The 22,555-nt window shown below is 37.4% G+C and overlaps 1 protein-coding gene and 1 long non-coding RNA gene across 2 annotated transcripts in view; one reads left to right on the forward strand and one right to left on the reverse strand.

Moving 5' to 3' along the window:
* The window catches only part of LOC124153354 (phosphoinositide 3-kinase regulatory subunit 4), a 59,114-nt gene that overhangs the window by 34,702 nt on the left and 1,857 nt on the right, over positions 1-22,555 (reverse strand). Inside the window, exons 5-17 of the mRNA XM_046526465.1 lie at positions 21,310-21,414; positions 19,667-19,793; positions 19,411-19,583; positions 17,126-17,495; positions 12,579-12,719; positions 12,082-12,158; positions 11,745-12,004; positions 8,994-9,142; positions 4,097-4,249; positions 3,591-3,710; positions 3,305-3,496; positions 1,486-1,656; positions 1,023-1,120 (exon numbers count right to left, since the gene is read on the reverse strand). Of these exons, the coding sequence (XP_046382421.1) occupies positions 1,023-1,120; positions 1,486-1,656; positions 3,305-3,496; positions 3,591-3,710; positions 4,097-4,249; positions 8,994-9,142; positions 11,745-12,004; positions 12,082-12,158; positions 12,579-12,719; positions 17,126-17,495; positions 19,411-19,583; positions 19,667-19,793; positions 21,310-21,414 (2,136 nt within the window). The remainder of the gene's footprint in view (positions 1-1,022; positions 1,121-1,485; positions 1,657-3,304; positions 3,497-3,590; positions 3,711-4,096; positions 4,250-8,993; positions 9,143-11,744; positions 12,005-12,081; positions 12,159-12,578; positions 12,720-17,125; positions 17,496-19,410; positions 19,584-19,666; positions 19,794-21,309; positions 21,415-22,555) is intronic.
* On the forward strand, positions 5,606-7,103 carry LOC124153355. The gene is made up of 3 exons (XR_006863631.1): positions 5,606-6,543; positions 6,657-6,807; positions 6,891-7,103. It is a non-coding gene; the product is annotated as an uncharacterized LOC124153355 (long non-coding RNA).

Here is a 22,555-nt window from a genome sequence, read left to right on the forward strand (position 1 = left end):
TTTTTTCATCCGATCAATTTCGGTTCCCCACGTCGAACTCTTTTCACCGCTCAAACCCGTGAATTTGATGTATTTCGTCAGCTTGCCTAAAACGGCGCTGCATGCACTAGACGAGTTCTCATTTTTCCGAGTCAACTACCAACGACGTGCGAGCGACAGTGTATGACGCGAAATTCAAAGTATTCGAGGTATTCGAGACGGTACCTTTGGCATAACTATTCGAGATCTCGAATATCGAATACTTTCTATTATTCGAGGTATTCGAGTATTCGCGGATACTATTCGCACATCTCTAATTTTAACGTATTCCCATAATTATTCACACCAAAACTGATTACTGTAGTGAGATTTTGGAGGTGGGAGTGTGAAGAGAGCCTTCAGCAAGAGAACGTGCTTGCACCCCTTGTATGAAAGGAGAAATGAACTAGGTAGTTGTGCTTTGGCATCTGAACTGGAGAGTTGCTTTTCCGAGAACCCTTCTCCCACACAACAACTGCTACGCCTACTAACAAATTTACATAATTATTAAATGCAACCCAGATGTTTATTATGAAGAAATCAGGGATTGCATTCTGATATTTCAACATTGGTTTATCTGCAGATAATTCATGGCTTTTTTATGCTTTTCAAGTTTTAAAATTTCCTGATTACCCCTGAATTTTCAAAGACAGAAATTTTACTGACTTTTCATGAGTATACTGCACCACTTCTCATCAAGAACCATTCAAACCTCTTTCCTTTTTGGTTATCACAAAATTGCATAAGCATTACTGCAGCATATTTTATAATAGGGCTCTTGAAAACTGACTCATGATCTATCATAAAAAAAGCATGTTGTCCATCCTTACAACTCCATTTTAAAAGGACTTAACTGTTAGCATTAAAAACTATACAAAGATCACTATTTAGTCATTTTCTTACCACAAAGCAGCTCTGAAATGGTCAAAAAACCTAATCATTAATCATTAAAATTCAGTGTGCCCGTGAAAAGTAAACTAGCACAATCACGAATCAACACAAACCTGTTCTGGATAAGTGCTGTGGAATCCACTTTAGATTCCACATTGACTAGAGGCACCATATGGCTCTGTATCGGTTGCTTCAAATTTGTCAACTCAATCTGAAATTGGAATTAACAGAGAAAAATAATTATTCATGGAATATGTAATTACAAGGGCGTACCCAAGATCAAAACTTAGGGGGGGACAAGCCATGGTTGTTCAAGTTGTATGTAAGATTTAAGTATGGAAAAGGTGAATGAAATCAACATTTTAAGGAAACTGTAACAGTTATTTATTAGTTTTTAAAATTATTTGCTTGAAAAATTATTATTTTCCTTAAAGTCATTTACGATTTTTGCTTTTAGGGAGGGGGGGGCAGCTACCCCCTCCAGCCCCTCAGTGGGTACACCCATGTGTAATTAGTATATCGATAAAGATGCAAATTATATATCATGTATATCTTATAAAATATTCCAAACAATACCTTTCCATTGGCAAAATTTGAGTTCCTGCTCTGATCAAGATCTTTGGCTGAATTTCCAGATCCGGCAGATGCTTTGTGGTGCCTATTAATCTTCTTCAGGTGTTCTCCCATTGCAATGAGCTGACACTCAACTTCTTCCGTCATCCCCTCTGATGACAGACGCCGGAATAACTAAAACATAAAACACTCCATCAAAGGCTGCAATCAAAATTCTAAAAAGTGCTCCTTGCTAAAATTCACCTAACTTTAAAATATTGGGGAAAATAATAGAATTTTTAATGAATAATTTCATGGATAGCCCAAAAGCAGCTTACAATGGTTATTAACAAAAACAGGAGTTTAGAGGTTTTTGAAAGACTCATTGCTTTTCTCGCCTCCTCTAAAAAAAGGCAACCCAAATTAAATGTAATGCTTTTGTAATCATGTATGCGACCTTCGTAAGAATTCTGCCTCCTTGTTACAGAAATAAAAATTAAATTGGTGATTGATAGCATTAATCTGCAGTCCTTAGTGTCCTGGTTTTTGACTCTGTAGTGGACCGTACGACTTTGGTGACATGCAGCTTTATTTCCGCATATTATATAAAATTCTTCTTAATTTATTGTGATTGTAGTAATGCTAATAGAATAGTATATATGTTAGAAAGTGATTAGAGAAACAAAGGCATCACCTAAATCGATGATTCAGTCTCCAAAAAATCAGTTGGCAAGATTAGAGTGATTTTAGCATAATGTTCAAATATTCAGCTTAGAATATTTAAGATGATCGATGTAGGATTATTTAAATTAATGAAATTTCAATAAGCAGACGCATAAATCTCACTCTACCCTCTCAGCCTACTAGGCAGACCTTTTTGCTTTGGCAAGGCCCTACCTCGGCATGTTGCAGTTCTACAGATTTAAAAAAATACAGCATTGATTACCTTATGTCTTCTTCTAATTATTTTAACGTCTTCATGGGTGAATATTCAAAAATAATTAGTTACAAAAATGGTTCTACTCTCTCTAATTGATTTTTTTCTGTGGAGATAGGCTCATCAGTTTCAGAGATAAATTTGCTTTTCAGTTTGTTTTTGACTAATTATGTATTAAAATTTAATTTGAAACCTTGTTAATATGTATTAAAACTACAAATCTTCTTAAGAGTCGAGAAGTACGCAACATGCATATGAGATGACAACAAAGGTACATACCACCTACTGCCATGAAGTCAAAGAATGAGGTTCTTTTTTTCAAATGCACAAAAATTTACTTAAATTGGGCAGAATATTTGATTTCTCTCATTAACTGGCTATTTGATAAGGCAAAATAAGATGGGGTAATGACTGATGCATGCCTATATATAATTGCTTGTATTGCACGCATGTCTTCACATAATTGTTTAAATCTGCAAGTTTTCCAATGACGGAGAAATACAAGTAGAATATCTTTTAAGTACCTAGCAAATCCATAAGAGGAAATAGAAAACACATGTTCATTTTAAAAAAGAATAAGAGCAAGTCATCTATCAATTGACATGCTGAGTCATTTCCAAAGTTAATGGCAAAAATGACCAAAAATAAAAGCTATTAATACTCGCTACATATAAAATCCATTGTTGAAGCCAATGATTAAAAAATACTCAATTTTGCATCATACTACTAATACAAAGCCACAAAGTGTTAAGGAGCCAGTTAATTAAAGTTTTTGACCCATATGTCATCATGCCAACGACACCCAAGGATCAATTAAAATGTTATCTACTGACCCTGAGTTAATAATACCCAGGAATTTCACACCACTATTCTCACCACCTATAAACGTTCTTACAGAGCTCTTACATTTCGCAGGGAAGTGTGAGTCGATGGGTCCGAGTTGTTCCCCATTGGAATTGGAGGCAGGTACGTCATGGTGCAACGAGCAGCATGCCTGTCTGCCAAGGCTTGAAGGAGCGGAGCGATATCAGGGCACCGCACAACACTGTCATATACTACTCGTGGTACAGGAGGCTTTAACGCATTTAGCAATAGCACCTACAATGGCAAACAAAAAGCATATTTAAGTTAAAGTATAAGTCAAGTACATTTTGTGGGATTATTGAGATAGTTATCTACGAATTTTACTTACCTCTTTGTCAATCTGTATGACTGGATGCTTCAGATAAGGTTGAATAACAGCCATAACCTTGCACTGGACATCTACCAGATTCAAAGTCCTTGCAATAGCACTGATAAATCCAACAATAGCCTAAAAGAACAAAAGAATAATACTGAAACCGTAAAGAAATATCTGAACAAGCAAATAGCATTGTTCTCCATCAGGAAAGACATTTCACCCCAATCAGCTATGGCGATTGTGGTACCAGTGGAGCTTAATCCTCTATTATGAGTGATACAACCATCAAAACTCAATAGAAAATAAAATCCATTAATTTGCCAATAATTACAACGCATTAATCAATGGAGGTATGACCAATCAATCTCTCACAGGAGCCCATAGTACACAATAACTCACTTTTACATGTTACTTTCACTCCGAAAACTATTTTGACACAATTTAAAATCATAAATAAGTAAGCCATAAATATAAATATCGACCATAAATAACATTAAAATTACACATTGAAAACTTACATGTCTGATCCACAGGTTAGGATGAACCAAGAAACATGTGGTTTCCTTCAAAAGTTCATAGAGAGCTGGCTTCTGAAGAAGGCTTAATTCAGCAAGAGCAGTCATTGCATTGATGGCTTTGGTCACCACAAATTCTTCTAAATCAGTTAATCCCTACATGGAGAAATGATATCAGTGAGAAGAATTGCATTAGACACTTTTTAAAAAGGGATCACATTCGTTTCATACTTGAAATACGTTATTTATCACACAAGAGCACTCAACATAAGGCTACACAACCAGATAACAGGCTTTAGAAATTAGCACTTGGATTCCACAGAGAGGAATTCTTGTTAGTCCCAAACATCAATGACTTATGAGGGCTATCCAAGAAGTAACAGACAATTTGTCATAGCGCAGCACTGGGTGGGACTAACACAGCTATCTTGGCATCTGTGTGTTTCTACACTCTGTACACACAACCCAAGGAGGAAGAAAAGTCAAAATGACATCACTTTGACCTCAAAATGACCCACAAAAAGTCACTATTCAGTCAGGACTGTGAAGGTGACTTTTTGCGGGTCATTCTGATGTCAAAGTGACGTCATTTTGACTTTCAATTCATATGTACAAGTTTTCACTAAAAGTGAGAATCTATAAAAAAAAATTGTCAAATATTCTCTACGATACTCACTCTCCCCGCATTCCAACCTGAAGGTTGGTTTGGGAAGGTGAGGGTAGAGCTCACCCCTGACACAACCACGCATGCGAATACCACACCTTAAGGAGGGGGGCCAGTTCCTTTCCCTGGGCTAGTTCTACAGATAATTATTAATTTTGGGGAGCACAAAGTTTCACCCCAGGTTTAAACCCCTGGGACCCATCTGCCTATAGTCAGCGGCTACATCCAATAGGTCACTCAGTGGCATAGCCAGGTTTTAGGCCTAAATTTGAAAGGCGGCGCCCCTTAAGGCGCCTCCCCTCCTTCCCTTCCCCTATTGATACCCCAAGACGTGACTGGGCCACTTGCCCTGGGCGATATATATCGTGAAATATCGCGATAATTAATTATATCGGGAATACTAATTTGAGTTTTGTACATTATCGATAAATGATTGTCCGATAAATAGGGCCCAATAAAAGTATTGGGACCGATAGAATATTGGAACCGATAAAATATCACGATATATCATCCAATAAAAATATTGGGTGCGATAAATTAACTGAGCCAATAAAAAATATCGGAATCGTTAAAAATAGTCTTCCGATAAAATACTACGGAACTACTATTATAAGGTAGAAATATCCTTTCGATAAAATATAAAGATATATCATCCGCTATAACAAATATTGGACCTGATAAAAATCGTCATTTGATAAAATACTACGCTAGAATATCCGATAAAAAAATCGGCACTGCTTAAATATCACGAAATATCATCCAATAAAAATTGCTGCTTGAATAAAATATCGCGATTCATTGTTTCATAAAAGCCGCAGCCGCGATAAAACATCGTGATTTATCACCCGATTGCGTCATTGCGCACAATAAATTATCATGTTTTGGCATCGGGAAATTAGTTTGGGAAAATGTTTATGGCTGGAATATGTATAGGGTTGGCCTTCGTTTATGCTAGACCATAAATCGGTGCGTTAAAAACTTACTAATGTATGGTACATCGCGATATTAAATAGGAGGTATATTTTCATCGAATTATATAACGTGATATATTTTATCTGAAGGCAAATTTTTATCGGGCAGGAGATTTTTTTATGAAATGATACATCGTGGTATCTTATCGGTAGGCGATTTTTATGGGCCCCGATATTTGTATCGGATGATATATATCGTGATATTTTAATGGATACCGGATGATATTTATCGTGATTTATTTTGTTCTCGATATTTTTATCGATTTTCGTCCGAGATTTAATGACGTTATATGATAATTGTTCCTTTAAAATGGTCTATTATTCGCTTTTACCGCAAAGAAGTCCCCGGGAACAAACCTATTTCGCCAAAATATTTCGAAGGAAATCCGTGACGCGCCATATCTAAACTAGAATGCGCCGCGGGTTTTAAATAACTCATCGTCGCTGATTGCTGCATTTGCGTAAGAAATAATTAAGCCTCTGCCCGTTTTCAATAATATTTTCGGTGAGAGCTCGTACGTGCGTTACTAGGGGAATAATGGCCAATAATAAATATCGGTCTTCATTTCAAATCAACAATGGAGCGTTTGTTTCACTGTAATATGCCATTTCTCGGATTATTTACGCTTGTTTTTACAAACGAGACAAGAGATTGTAACCTTATAGGAGAGGAAAAGGAAATGAAAATTTGCTTTATATTGCTCCAGAAGATGAGATGTTTGAAGCAGCTAATATGCCAAAACTTCTCTGGATGACGAGAAGAATTTAAACAACTTTGAAGAGCTCCTAAAAACCTCATCTCTCTTCAAATCATTGTGAGTAAATTGACTGTTATCCGCTCTACATCATCCATCAAATTAATCCTTCTATTTTCCGTTCTTGTGCCATATGTTAAACTTAAAATTCATTTTGGTTTCCTTTCTCACAGGTTTAACATCGTAGACAAATTGCAGTTGATCATACTGATGGAGTTTTCAGCCCATGTGACCAGAAATATGAATTTGCTCGCTGCATCAATTGGGATGGAGAGCTTGGAAAAATTATGTTCAACAAACCCTGCATCAATAAGGCTATTTGCAGTTAGTATCAATTTTTCTATTTTATGTATCATCAAAATTAGAAACTTTCAGCTTCTTGATGTTATTTTTTCCTTTGTTTGCAGTCCCACGATAGAAGAATTTCCCTCAGGGTATAGTAATTAAGAAGAAGGCAAAGATCAACAAAATTGCTTTAGCAACTAGAGGCAACTGAAGGGAAAGGAAATGCTACAGAATCAACTGCAATGGCCAATGTAGATAATTTTTCTCGATTTGTATTTGAAGAGGGAGAAAAGGAACATTAAAAGGAAAATTAAAAACAAATCCTGAGGATTTTCTTCTTGTAAAATCTATCTGTTTTTTGTTGCAATAAATCCTAATAAAGGCTGAGTTTCATATCTGAAGTGTTTAATTTATCCCTAAATGATAATCTAAATACAGAAATTATAGCATGAATTGTCATTAGAAGAACAAATAGGTTTGGTCACAAATAGTCAAAGTGAGGTCAAAATGAGGTCAAAATGATAGGTAGTCATTTAAGGTCATATTGACATCATCATGAGTCACGAGGGATGTCATTTCAAGGGACCATTTTGAGGTCACCGTGACTACCAAGCCATGACTTGAAAATGACGTCAAGATGATGTCATAATGACTTTTCATTCCTCCTTGGGTTAACCAGCTAGGGTACCTTGCGTATCGTGCCTACCGACCTTTGTACACAGTGGAGTGTTAAAATGAGCGCTGCAATTTAAACTCCTGCCAGTTGTCAAGTGTGAGTTATGATAAGTTTTAAACCAATCATAAACCAATTTAAACTTATAGCCAGATTTGCTATGTGAACGGTCAAGGAATAATCACTCAGGAAATAGGCATGCGCGACACAAAACAAGCATCGGGGAAAACTCAGGAAGAAAGTTTTGTTTCTCCACGGCAATGCTTGTCCACACATGGCAGTTCGAACCCAAGAGCTCTCGGATGGTTTGGAAAGGGAAGTTTTCAATAACCCGCCGTACAGCCCACATTTAGCACTGAAGTACTAACCCCTGTTCCCATTCATGAAGATATGCCTCATCATGCAACGATTTGACAATGACGATGAACTGCATGCCAGAGGACCTAAACAAGTGATTGATCTTGCAGGCGGCAGATTTCTACTTGAAAGGCTAGCACCACGTCATGATAAATGCCTAAATTTAAATGGTGATTATGGATAAAAATAGCCAAAGAGTTAAACTTCAAAGTGCATACGATAAAAATTGTTATTTTCACTTTATTTTTATTTCATAAGTCTGTTACTCTCTGGACAGTCCTCGAACAAAACTACACCAAGACCAAAAACATTGAAATGAATACAAATAATTAGTCTTTAGTTATGAGTGAGGACCCAAACTTGTAATAATGGCATTTGAATGGCAACAAGTACTTTACTCAGTTACCAATGTCTTTGTGGGTGAGGGAGTGGGGCTAAAGCAAGAGGTAACCTTCGTTTGATGATGTCGGTCAGCTCTGCAGATGGGGTATGGAGAGTACCGATAGTAAAAAAGACATGAAGCTAACTTGGTATTGCCACATGGGCATTTCTTGCAGCTGCATTTTTCATGGAAAAACTCGGAACATGAGTGTCTCAGGCCAGTTACTCAAACAATGCAAAAGGGCTCAGATATGGAGAGGAGTGAGCACAATCCCTGCTCAGCACCCCATAAGATGGTCGGCCACCACACAGAAACTGGTCCTTGAGTTGGTGAAAGGTATACCTGACCAATGGGTTAAAATGGAAAAACAGCAAACATAGAGGCACAGATAGGCAACTTAGGTTTGACAACTAAGCAAGTAGTCTCACATTGTTAACATAATGGAAGTTTGAGGACAACAACTGTATTTCCAAGACCCAAGGCTATGCCCATTATCATCTTATTAGTAATGGGAATGTCAAGTGCCGAGAAATTTTCCCTTAATTAACACCTGCTTGTGTGTAATATTTCAAAGCATGCCATGTGAACGGTGGTGTAATAAATAATATAAATATACATGAATTGCCATGAGTAATAATTCCCTTGGACCGGGAATAGAACGGTCACGAACCTTTGGATTTCCTGGTCACTGTGCAGACCAGTACATTTTAGTCACATCTCTTCACTTGCAAAGATATTAGGAACCAAGTGTAGGACCTTAAATGAGCCTTTAAATAGGAGAGAGGATGATCACGAAAGGAATTAAAAACTTACTTGCTGAAGAAGTGGACACAAAATGGGAGAGCTGTGACACCCAACATACGCTGCAACTCCAACAATACAATCAAAAAATGATCCTCTAAGGTGTCGGTCTTCTTTGTCATTCAAGAAGGTAATCATATGTGACAGCAAAACATCATTTGCTAATTAGAAATGAGACGAACGAAAAATTTTAGCCCAAAATCTCAAATAATTTAAACAAATATGCTTACACATTTTTCACAGAAGCACCATTCCAACTTGTGAAGACTACCACGGCTAAAGTACAAGAATTCTAAGACATTCATTACACCATATATGACTAATCAGTAGCACAGTTTATAGCGTACATATTTACTTTTTACTCTAGACAATACGTGGCAAATTATTATTCCTTATGAAGACCAAGTCACAGGGATACCCACTCTTAGCACCCCTCAAGTTTTACATTTTCCCCAATATTACCCAAATTTTATCAAGTCCATTCTACTAAAAACCTTGATTTCCTTCATTTCACCCTTTCCCAGAATTGGTACCTTTATAGGCCACTACTCAAAAGTATAAACCATGGGTTTCAAGTAATGGTCATTCATGCTATAAAATCTCTATACCATGGGGGCTAAAACGAAAAATAGGTGGCAGGTCTCTGCCAGACAGATTTTCAGTCCCACACCACCACATTGTCAGACATTTTGTTTTTAAAACGCCAGCTCAACTCATAAAAGGTGAACAATCATATGCCACGATGGAAACTTAGCAGGCAGAGTCTCAAAGCAAGGGTAGCACGTCTCACCAACCCCCTAGCTCCAGAGTGTAGAGCACTGTCAGCAGAGTTCTACCACATGTGGTGAGAAGTTTATACATAATAAGCCTCTTACGTTTATCTATAAGAAAGCTTACACACAATACTCATCACATATACACCCATGCCTTGCTTAGTGCAATTTCGATATAGTGCAAATTTGTTCCTCGGGGAAACATCGCAATGCAGTGTAGCCTAATCAAAAAACTTTAACGCTCTCTTGATAAAACGTGATCTTGCACTAAGTAATTGCTATCATTTTACAGATATTAATAGTATTGCTTGCCTCAAATCTTCTTTTTTGTTTATATATTAACCGAAATCCATTGCTGTGCAATGGCCAAAAGAATTACTCGTCATTGGGTCCAAATAGCTGGCCTACCGAAGTAATTTATCTCGTCTTCTTAACAGAATGACAATAGTTAACATTTATTAAGCATGGAGCTAGTGGAAATGAGTTTATTTAAGGAAATACAGTTTGAGATGCAATTTTTGCCGTCATAAGATATTGGGCCGTCGACTTCAGGTACAGGGTCCACGCTGAAGCCTTCAAGGTCATCGGTATTCACGGGGGAGAAATGGAGCAGTGGCCGAGTTACATATGAATAGCATCAACACATAAAAGGGTCTGCTTTAGAGTCTCAAACACAATGGCTTCATTCCCTCCCAGCAGTTGTAGGCCCTCAGCATCTCAAGAATACAGTTCTGCAGTGGGAGGTGATTTCGATAGAGCCATACAGAGTAAAAACCAAGAGATAAATGGCAATAAATAGGAATGCCGGTAGAAAAATGAAGAAGTTATCAAGAAAAACCATAAACCTAGAAGAGAAATTGAAAGACGTCAATTGCTTAGAAAATGGAGAGCCTCAAAGCAATATTGCCCGGAAGTTTAAGCTCACGATACCTTATTCTGAATAAAGATGAAGTTAAAACATCAGTGACCTCAGCCGCACCAACTTCAACCAAGTGGTAAACACATAGGGAAAATTCATTGCGAATCTTTACAAAAAGACAATGTGGTAATCGCTCCAAGACATTTTGTGAAAGCTCCGGTTGGTTCCAGAATTTTAAACAACAAGCAGGTATTTTCAGTGTGGCAATATCAGGTGAAACTTCAAGTGTTGATAGCGCAGTCACTTCAAAATTTTCTGGTGAACTCCAGGCTGTGATTGAAAGTGGCTCCTTTCCCCCTCAACTAGTTTTTAGTGTTGATGAGACGATATTGCTTTGAAAAAGAATGCAATCACGTTCATTCGTTGTCAGGGAAGGAAATCTGGGTCCATTTTCAAGGCATTTAAAGACTGTTTCACGTAGCTGCTAATGCCTCGGGGGACTTCACATTAAAGCCAGTTATGATTAATCATTCACAAACTCTGCGAGCAATGAAATGGTATTGAAATTAGCACTAGCCTATTATTTGGATGAGCGACAAAGGGGCCTGGGTAACACAATAATTGTTTTTAGGCTGGTTTGAAAAATCGTCAACTGCCGGCAATGCATTACAAACCCCTGAGGTAGCAGATAGCCTACCTGCACAACAGGAGGGAATTTCAAAAGCCCGTACGAATTTTTTTTTTACTTGAGTAAGTCTTTGAATGCATGCCAACTGTCTTTAAAGATATTTAAGGTTTAGAGATACTGTCTTTAGTATTAGAACTGTCTTTAATTTAGAACTGTCTTTAAAGATGACTAAGGTTTTCTATGGCTATTAATAGGAATATATATGGTTCAGAGGAAATTCGATACCCAATGCCTATGCTACCAGGAATGCATCCATATCTTCCCAATGTTAAAACGCTCTCATATAATGTAAATTCGTACAGCGCTAAGACCCCAAGGAACGCATCCCTTGCGCTATCCGAGGCATGGGTGTAATTGAAATAAGCAAATATTGCCTGTTCAGTCAACTGCCTAATTGTAACTTGTCTAATTGTAAGGACTTTGAAACAAGTGGATAGACTAACCTTTTTGTTTCCCAAAAAATACACAAAGCTGAGTTATTCCATTTTCAACTAGAGTCCTCTTAACAAGATTTTCTGGGTCTGTGAGGAGCGTCGCTACAGTGTCTTGAATCATTTGGTGCAGTGTCTGCAGCTCAGAATCATATCCACTGGTGCAAACACCTGCATTATTGGTCCGATTTGAATATGCATCCGAACCCCTGTGGCTTCCCCCAGATGAATTCCCTGATTCTGACACACTCAGCTGGCTTTGCTCTAAAAACCTGATAAAGAAGAACGGAGGATGTTAAAATACAGTGAAATGCCCTCCAAATTCTAGAACAAAACAAAAAGGACCAACCTGAGAGCAGTGGTAGCCAGGTGGGCAATGTTTTCTGCATAAGCAGCTCTCACCATGACAGCATCATCATGTATTATCTATTTAACAGACACAAAGGATTACATGTATATATGTACTTGTATGTAATATGTACTTGTATTAATATGATTCAAAACACATTTTATGATGTGAGGCACGATGAGGTGGAAGTTCTTAATATTAGTAAAATTGGACACTGCAATATTTCTCCTGGGTTTTATTTTAACACTATGTGTTTCATTGTTACAAATAACATCTGTAAGCACTTGATAATGTTGTTTGCAACAATGAAACACGTCATGTCGAAATAAAACCCAATGGAAATATTGCATTGTCCAATTTTACTAATTCAAAATACAATTTAAACAAAGTAATGCTAAATTATTCATAAATATTATACATACAATAATTTACAAATGAAGCATGTTCCACTACAAAGCAATTAGTAATCAGAGAATTTTGAAAGAAGGTCAAATTACCGTGGCAAGATTAGGGAGAACATACTCTGGAAATATATTGGCATCACTGCAAGGCACCTGCTTCACAAGTGATAGGCATTTGGTCAGGGTATGGATAGCCATCACCCTAACTCTTGGAAATGGATCATGGAGAAGGTGACACTGCAAGTAAAATACCAAGAAACATGAGGACTGAGCAGGGAAATAATCAATGAAGCGCGTGATAACAGATTTTTAATAACACTGACAGATTTCAACTGTGCCACAGAAAGCCAAGGCTATCACAATCAAGGTTAAATGCCATTTAGATTATTTTAATTTCCATTAACATGGAGTTTCACAGTGTCACACATGCTAAAACCAAATCTACACGTTAAGTATTTGGTCCGTAACTGTCTCTCCCTAGGTTGAAACTCAACTGACAAAACTCCGGATTGAAGACTTTGAATCACACAAGCTTAAGAGCTGGCTTCAAAAGGAAGTGAAATCGCTGAAAAGGAGGAAAGCAGGAAAGTATCCAGCAAACCACTATCTGCTCCCTGCTCACACAATGCTTGCTGATGTCATGTGATTGGCTAGATACTTTCCCGATTTCTGTCATTTCTACCCCAAGGGTGAATCTAACTTAACCATCCATTAATTGCAGCAGCCTGGGTTGGTGAGGTGAAAGACATAGTCAAGATAAGGTTCGAAACTGGTCAGCACATGAACAAATGGGTTGTACACTCAGAGCCAAAATCACAATTCATTAAAATAAGTTGGTAGATGGAAGGGAAAGGTAAGCTAGGACAAAAACAATATCCTCCCCATTCTGACATGTGTTCATGTCAGAATGCTCAGCTCAGTGAACCAAGTTTCTGGAGCTCAAGATTAAAATAAGGAAATGCGAATCCACGAATACTTGAATACCTCGAATACTAGAAAGTATACCATATTGGAGGTCTCGAATAATTATGCTAAAGATACGCTCTCGAATACTTCGAATACTTTGAATTTCACTCCGTACACTGTCGTATTTGACTCGGAAAATTGTAAAGAACTCTAGTCGTTTAGTGCATGCAACGCCGTTATAGGCAAGTTGACGAACTACATCAAATTCGTGGATTAGAGCGGTGAAAAGAGTTCGACGTGGGGAACTGAAAATGATTGGGTGAAAAAATTCAAAAATCCCCGGTTTCCCCACCAGGAGATAGTAAATACGTAGCACAATTCCCAAAATCCTCCATCCATCAGCCCTCGCCCTCCGATGCTTTCCTCCTCTCCGAAATCAAACAAAAGATGAAAAGGTCCCAGCTCACACAGGGCTCGTATTACGAAGACCATAAATTAAAAGCTTCAAAAGAAAATATCAAGTTACAGGAGAAAAATAGAATCGCTTTTCACCCTTCCCTCTATCTCCCCCACTGACCTTTTTCAGCCTACCTGCTTCAAAGTTCCCCGTTTCTGGAGGTCAACTGCTGCATGAATCACCTATTAGCCCAAAAGGTGTCTAATAACGACTTTCGGCAATTGATATTACACCTTTATTGGATTGAAATCTTAGTAATGAGTGCGTAATTAAAAAAAGAATAAGACCAAACGCCACGCATTTCTGACTTTATTTAAGCATTATACGCGAGGAAATAAATGTCAAAATACGATGGAGACTTAGCATTCTGTCGAGACTCAACATGAGCAGCAGAGCTTCTAGGAAGTTGATGCGGTATTTTTTTCCGAAAACATATATCAAGTTACAATTTATGAGTTGTGCTATAAAACCAGCCGACTTAGACCACCTTAAGACAACATTTTTATGGATTGGCTATGGAAAACAAGGGATTTTTAAGGCCCTAAGCAGATTCAACATAAAACAAAAGAGTTGCCCGGATGAGCCGCCTGAAAAACCGCTATCAAAAGCCTTAATCCCATATGTGTCAACCATATCTGGTAAGATCCACCGCATTCTACCACGGTATAATATCAAAACTGTCCATCTGCCACCACCTAAATTAAGGCACCGCTTGGTGAGGGTGAAAGATCCGATTGGGTTGAGGACACCAGGGGTTTATGGAATACCTTGTGAATGTGGTAAAATGTATGTGGGGGAGACAGGCCGAACGATTGAGACAAGGCTGAAAGAACACCGGAGATTTTTCAGATTAGCGCAACCAGAAAAGTCGGCCGTGGCGGAACACAGCATTAATGAAGACCATGCTATTAAATGGGACGACACCAAAATCCTTTGCCAAGCTCAACGTTACTGGGACCGCGTAGTTAAGGAAGCAATAGAGATCCGCCTCAATCCCAAAAATTTCAATCGGGACACCGGCTTTCATCTTAGCAATACATGGAGAACTGTTATCAACTGTATGAAAAACATAAGGGTTAAACGTGAAGAATTTCAAAAGACCTACAGCCAATCGGACGACACCTGAGCCGTATTGTTGTCCTCGGTAAACGGTCGATCCAGTTCAGTGTGAAATTGAACTTCGATAAAGTAACACAGCCTTGAGGATGGAAGACAAGTCGTCTTCCGAAACGTCGGCTTGCATAAAAGCTTTAACCTGGATGCAAACCCGAGAAATATTTGTCAGAATATGCCCAATTGTTTCCATAAAATTAAAATATTCCTTTAATCACCTAAATTCCTGTTTGAATCCTTTAAAGGAAATCAAAATTACTCCCCAAAATCTTGTGTTTCCTGCTGCATAGGCAACCGAGTCAAACATTCCCGCATTCATCGTTTAGTATTCGAGGTATTCGAAATTCGAGGCATTCAAATATTCGAGCAATGATTTAATATTCGAATTCCATATTCGAGTTCGAGAAAAATCTGCTATTCGACCCATCTCTACTTTTAACGATTTGGAGACATAATTAGATATGTGACTCGCTTACTCATTCAGGGGGAACCTTTAATTGAGGAACGGAGTCATTCACAAGACTTTAAACAAAAAAAAACCTCGTGAATAGTGATGGGTAGGTCGAGAGTGACTAATATGCTCAATCATGATAATCTTTGCGATTAACTGATGGATGGGATCACTCCCACGAACAACACAATCTTTTTCGTCATTTGCAACTGAAGTCTGTCCTCGATTATTCTCGACTTAAGTTTCTGGTTTAACTCTCATGACCCAAGTAGGTCGTTTTATCAACCAGCAGCTCTTAGATACCACATAATTTGTCTCTTCAAATAATATCAGTTGCAATGGATATCGGCCGTGATAGATGTATGCCCGGACCAACAAGGGCAGGGGCCAACAATGGTCGTGACTGACTTCTGTTATGACCAATGATTAACCATTTGCGATTGACTCACTCCAGTAAGGGCCCCCGCGCACTGGCAACTTTTACAAAGCAACTATTTAGTTGCTTTGTGGATGTTCAAATGAAACACACGAAATTGACTGTGGCCCCGCGCACGGGCAACTTTTTAGTTGCCGCAACTACTGTGTGTTCCATAGGGACTTCCTCAAAGCAACTAAATAGTTGCTTTGTAAAAGTTGCCAGTGCGCGGGGGCCCTAACTGCTGAACAGAGATTGACACCACTGAAATGACACACTTGGCATATGCTGCGGGATTATGCTAGGATTGCTTCAAATCATGTCAAACGAAGCAGAATTTCCAAGGTAAAGTCATTTGAATATTTACGTAATGACGTTTGAAACAACGGAACGTGAGTACCTATATGAAATGATTCAGTAATAGTAGAACAAAGTCAAAGAAATGGGGGGAAGTGATGAATTTTCAAGTAGGTGAAATCGGTAATCCTATCAAAATATTCAATGGGTTATGAAATTTTCAACCCCAAATCACTAAAATACATCATGTGATTACCTACATAAAAAATGCATGGAATGTTAGAGATCTCACAGCTTAATCGAAACAAAATTTAAATCTTTGAAAACTGAAAATTAATCATTAGTTCAGACAACAAGATACATAAAAAATAAATATTTATTCAAATTGCTTGAAAAATAATCATATAGTAGCGCACAATATTATGCAAGTTTAAAAACTTTTCAACGATACTGATCGTATATTATGAAAGTTATAAATTATTGAATATTAGCATGCCAAACAGGTGAAACCATGTAAATCTCATCCGGCCGCTGGGCTGGAATTGAATTAAATGCCTGCCATGCTGAAGGGATTAAGAGCCTCCATTTCGAATGAAATACAGAAATATGTCCTATAACCAAGTCTACTCTTCAGTTTCAATTATTTTATAAGATCACAAGTCTTCTCTTTCCAATATTTTTCTACATTAAATAACAGAAGTAGATAGTAGAAACCATTTAAGATATAAACCCTCAAATCATCAAAAAAAAACACAGGATGAATAATTTAAAAAGCCAAAAGACATGGAAGAAGACAGTTGAAAGATTATTCCAAAATTGCATACGAAGTACAATTCAGGACAGGCAGCTAATTCTAGTTCTGTAAACTGAAAAATACCAACATCAGGTATAACTAAGTAACCTCTTGCTAGCAGCAAAATACGATATACGCACATAAATAAACTATTTACATAGGCACAAATTATTTCATAAATCATAGCAACACATGAGAGAAAATTACTTACAATATATGGGAGTATTCTGTCAAGGACAGTTTCTGAAGATGTGTGGGCAGACAGTTCCAACAACACTTCCAGTACACTGAGCTTGGAATTACAGTGATGAACACCTCTAACACAAGATGTCACCAGTGAGGTCACAATAACTAAACCTTCACTATTATCACTCTCACAGCTTTCAGCCAGAACATTTTCAGGAGGAATGCGAGTCTCTGACTCTTTATCTTCTCTTCCATTACTCAATCCGTCCATATCACCTTTTTCTGCATCATCTGAATCCCTTCTAGCCTCAGTATTTGAATCTTTTTGATCAAGTTGCTGCGATGAAGAATCAGATTTCAAAATTTTCACTATGTTCTTGATATCTTTCTTCAGTCTGAAAAAATAATTATAGTAGTCTCAGACAATTAGTTTTTTGCAAAGGAAAATGCATTGAACATATTAACATAACCTATAGTCAGTTATACATAAAAACAAAACAGTAGCAAGTGGGTGAGGGTATCAAGATGTTCAAACTTTCTACCATAAGTTTTGGAGGGTAATACATAATAAACAGACTACATCGATTGATCAAGTTTTCCATTGAGGCTCCTGTCTTCCATCATGTACAGTTTGTTTCAGGCCCATTTTGCCCTCGAAGAATAAGTTAATATCAACTTTGTGATAAGTTTAAAGACTGCACTGAATATGTAAAGTAAGCTAACCCCCTACCCACAGAGTTAAAAAAAATACTTTTTTACCACAGCCTCGATGCTTCCTACCCTCAAAGTATGAAACAAAGAGCAAGTGTCATTTATCTTTGACAGCAGGGGTACAATCTAGTCCTCGAAATGAACCCCTCCGAAAATAATCACACTACATTATTCATCAAAAATGACATATTTTGTCAAAAATATTATATTATTTCAAACAGTAGAAATTCAAATTAAGTACACATTTAGCCATTTTCCCTTCAAATCTCACCTTAAATATTGATGAATGCAGAGCGTAGAGTGCATTATTACCAATGTTTCCAAAGGTAAATAAATCTCATAAAGAACTTGGGCATAAACTTAGAAAAAAAACTATGTATATTTATTCTACTTAAACAGCAAGATATCTACAAGTACTTGACTAATAAGTGGTATCAGTGAGTATTACAGTTTATGGAATCAAATACACAGAAATACAAGCATCGGTTTTCAACATCAATTATTTTAATGAATTTTATGAAAAATCACATGTGCATATGCACTTGCATTTAAGTACAGGCAGCCCTCGACCTTTGTACAGTTTCGTGCGTTCCAAATAGACACATTTTACTTGACTATTGTACGCTACATTCAGACTTTCGAACGTTTGTCTGTAAGTAATTTCTTCAAACTCCCGTGACGTTTACAATGGATCCAAACATTCAACTGGCTGGATACGCGAGCAATACGAATATAAACGATCGAGGGCAACATTTGTTGACTTTAATCAAGGCGATTTTTTTGAGAAAGACACTGCCTGCTATAGGCTAGTTCAGCGGTTCCCAAACTTTTTCTTTCTGCGACCCATTTTAGCCCATACGTTTTAGCCGCGACCCCCTAAAAATGGTTGTCTAAGTTTAAATACATAGTTCACTTTATTATTCGCACATCTCGCGACCCCTTTCCGAACGGCCCGCGACCCCCCTGGGGGTCGCGACCCCCAATTTGGGAACCGCTGGGCTAGTTTATCAAGAGAGGGAGAAAGCTGTAGTTCTGCCTTCAATGGAGAGATTTTTCAAAAAAGTTGACTAGACACCATCTAATAGCTTCCAATAAAATTAATAAATAAAAGTGCTTCTTTCTAATTGCAGTTTTCTGTTTGAGTGCTCTTTAATTCATGTAAGACACTTCCACCTTCAGCAATGATATTGCACAAATTATTATTTAAATTCCGTATGTCTTTCGCCCATTTTTAATAACATGCGAAAGATCACGAGTTACACTGTGACGAGATGCCACCTGCCGATGAATTTTGATGCAAAACTTTAAAGGTATCAGGAGCGAGGGGTCAACAATTGCATTTCGTTATGCTCCTTGATATGTATTTTTATTTATAGTGGATATTATAAGTGGAATGTCAACTAAAATACCGAGAGGAAATTTCACTTGATACCCAACAGAATTCTTGTTTTTTTTTAACTTTTATTACAAAATATTAGTTAATAAAAATAAAAATCTGTGTAATTAGTTTGACTTACGTACATGTTTTCAGGGACGCATTGTGTACGGAAGTCGGGGACCGCCTGTATATGTGTATAAGTCAATAAAAACACAACTTACCTGCTGACTTTTTCATCAAGTGATATAATAGGAACAGCAGAAAATATGAGCATGTATGATTGCAAGAATGAATAGAAGTACTCGGGAAAGACTTTTCCTCTTTGTTGATCCAAATAAACCTCGGCTGAAAGTCGCAAAGATGCATCTTTTTCCATCATACTTCGCAAGAGTTCCTGAAAATTGTGACATTAGGTCTTTTAAACTGCTAAAATTCTCATTGAAAAGAGCACGTCATTGAGTTTATTACTGAGCTTACCCTTATTCCTGAATCTTCAATTTTTTCAAGGTGCTTCCAGGCACTATATTCACCATTTCTGTAAGCAAGAAGCTGAGAAAAGTCGAATGGTGCATGTCCTTCATTGAAAAGTTCAGTGAGAGCACAGCTACAAAAAAGAGGGCACCATTAAAACCAGCTCAATTAAACTTAGGACAGGTTCAATTGTAATTACAATATTAACCACACATACACACACAGCATGCACAGCTCTTTGACCACGCAAAAAATATACAACAACTGAATATGTGATATAACCAAAATTATTTTTTTTAATAAATTCAGAAAAATCAGCAAAATTTCTTCTTGGGAATGTCACAACAATCTCACGCATTTTCAGTAAAGTATGTATTCTTATCACTACATTATTCTCAGCTGTGGTTTTAGCTAGAGAGGGGAGTTACAAATTTTTTCAACAACATGTAATGTATGATTATGTTCAAATGTATTAGAGATACTGTTCATGTAGTATAAAGATAAAAGGAGTGCACATCAGAGAAAGTGCACTTCACACAGCGAATCTACATCAGTCGACATAGCAATGTTTGAAGAATGGGTCTTGGTCCTTCTAGAGTTAATACCAGCAGCATACACCACCTGATCCTCTAAATCCACTAAAATTCTAACGCCAAAGAAGCACAGTTGGTCAGATCACTTGGAACAAGTGAGTGGGGCCTGCATTCAACTCCCCATTACTAAAAACGACTTATCCCTTTTGAAATTCTCACACACAGAGTAAGAGGATTTCCAAACAAAGGAAAGAGACATCTCAACTCCAAAGACAGTAAAACCTCTACGTAGTGAACCTCTTTACATCATAAACTTCCATACTTCATACCACCCCTACGGTCCCATCAGATTTACATGCAAATTTATAGGCAAACCTCTATGCAGTGAACCTTTTTATCTCGTAAAACCTCCATACTTCATACCAAGGAGACACCCCCGAGATGGCCTAACTACCTCTACTAAATCGTACCGAGATAACTAGAGACCATTAATGCAGCTGAAATTACGTACATGGAATGATATCTTCAGCGATAAATGTTTCACGCTTATTTTCTTTCTTATACACTTTTAATATGCTGTAATTTTCACGTTAATCATCATTTGTGGCCATTTTGTTCCAAATGAGAGCATACCTAACAGTTAAGAAAAAATGTATCCCACTATCCTAATCATTTTAAGTGACAGTTGAATTAAGAGAGATCAAACAAATCATGTGATAGCGCTAGCTTTCTATAATTATTTAATAATAAACACATGTTCACTAAATCATGCACGTTTGTTTAAACACATAAATATAATGGTTTAAAAGACAGTAGTGCCTTTCATTTCTGAAGGATATGAAAAAATGGTGCTCATCACCGAAACCTCTCTATAGTGAACCTTCATACATCAAATTGCCCAAATTTTGGTCCCCTCCATTATGATGTAAAGAGATTTTACTGTATTAATCAATCTCTAATACAGCAGAAGTGTAAGTTCGACACCTAAGGATCAAACCATGTAATTATCTCCTCTTAATCTCTAGTGTTCTCATTCAGGTTGCTACACTCAATGCAAAGACATTCCCACCAATTAAATTTCAAGGCCTCAACAAAACTATGCCCACTTATATTTACCCAGCGGAAAAGATGTCCATTGCAGGTGTCAGGTCACCTTTCTTCAAATCTTCCTCTGGTAACAGTAGCTGACTCGAAATCTCCGAGTTTAAAGTTTTTATGAATCTGTAATTAAGCGCCAAACGATAAACTTTTATAATATTTCCAAACCTGTCTTAAAAGTTAATGCAACAACACCCGTCTAATATCAGTCAATTTGAACATGGAAATTTCAGCAAACCTGAAGTTAACAAACACCACTCAATTACATTATGTACTAAGCCATGCAAAACAAATGGATGATATAATTTGAGCTATAAACAGACCCTGGAGATTGGGAGCATCTTAAAATAAAAAAAAGGTATGATTGACCCAGATTCAAAAATGGACTGCCATGACTGCAAAATTAAATGTTATTCCACTGCTATTTCTACTAAACATTTCAAAGCATAAAAGCAAAAGATAAGGGACTAGAGAGCCCTAATATTTGAAAACCTGTGGAATATTACTAAGGGTTTTATTTTGAATCATGAGATATAGGTGGTAGGGCAACAACACAGAGCTAGAGGCCATAGAGAGGTAGCAGAAGAGGTGATTCTTACGCCAAAAAATAAAACAAAAGAATATGCCAAGAAATACATACCCAGGAAAATGAAAAGAACAAGAGAGAGAAAGAAACAAGACTCTTAAAGAAACTGAGGAGTGAAAAAGTTAATAACTTTAGATACAGTAGGGACGAAGTAGGAATAGGCTTGGAGACATGTAGGGTGGAGATGAAGAGCCTAAGGAAGCTTAAAAAAATCTGAAAAAAAAAGAGCCGACAATTTTGAAGAGGTCTTTCAGGAAAGAAAAGATAAGGACAAAAGTGCAGCAAAGATCAAGGAAAAAAAATGTTTAAATTATAGAAGGTAAACCACAGAACTTAGAAGAGAAGCAGGGAGAGTATGGGTAATTGACAAGGATGACAATGATGATGCGGACTGAGATTGATGGCGAATGTGATAATTGGATTATCAGATCAGTGGGAGTGATTCTGAGGAAGAGGATCCGGAGGAGAAGGAAAATAATGAACAGTCATGGGAGAGTAACTAGAGGTGGTAGGAAAAAATGATAAAGGTAGGTAAGCACAAAACAATGACAATGGAAATAGAAATGGGAAGGAGTAAGAAGCAGACCATTTCAACAAGCAGGTGAACATAGCAGCTTCATGAAGCCTAAACATAAGAACATCAAATTCCATCCAGATTGAGAACTGATCTGATTCCAT

Source organism: Ischnura elegans, chromosome 2 (genome assembly GCF_921293095.1).
Source record: "Ischnura elegans chromosome 2, ioIscEleg1.1, whole genome shotgun sequence".
NCBI classification, from domain to species: Eukaryota; Metazoa; Arthropoda; class Insecta; order Odonata; family Coenagrionidae; genus Ischnura; species Ischnura elegans.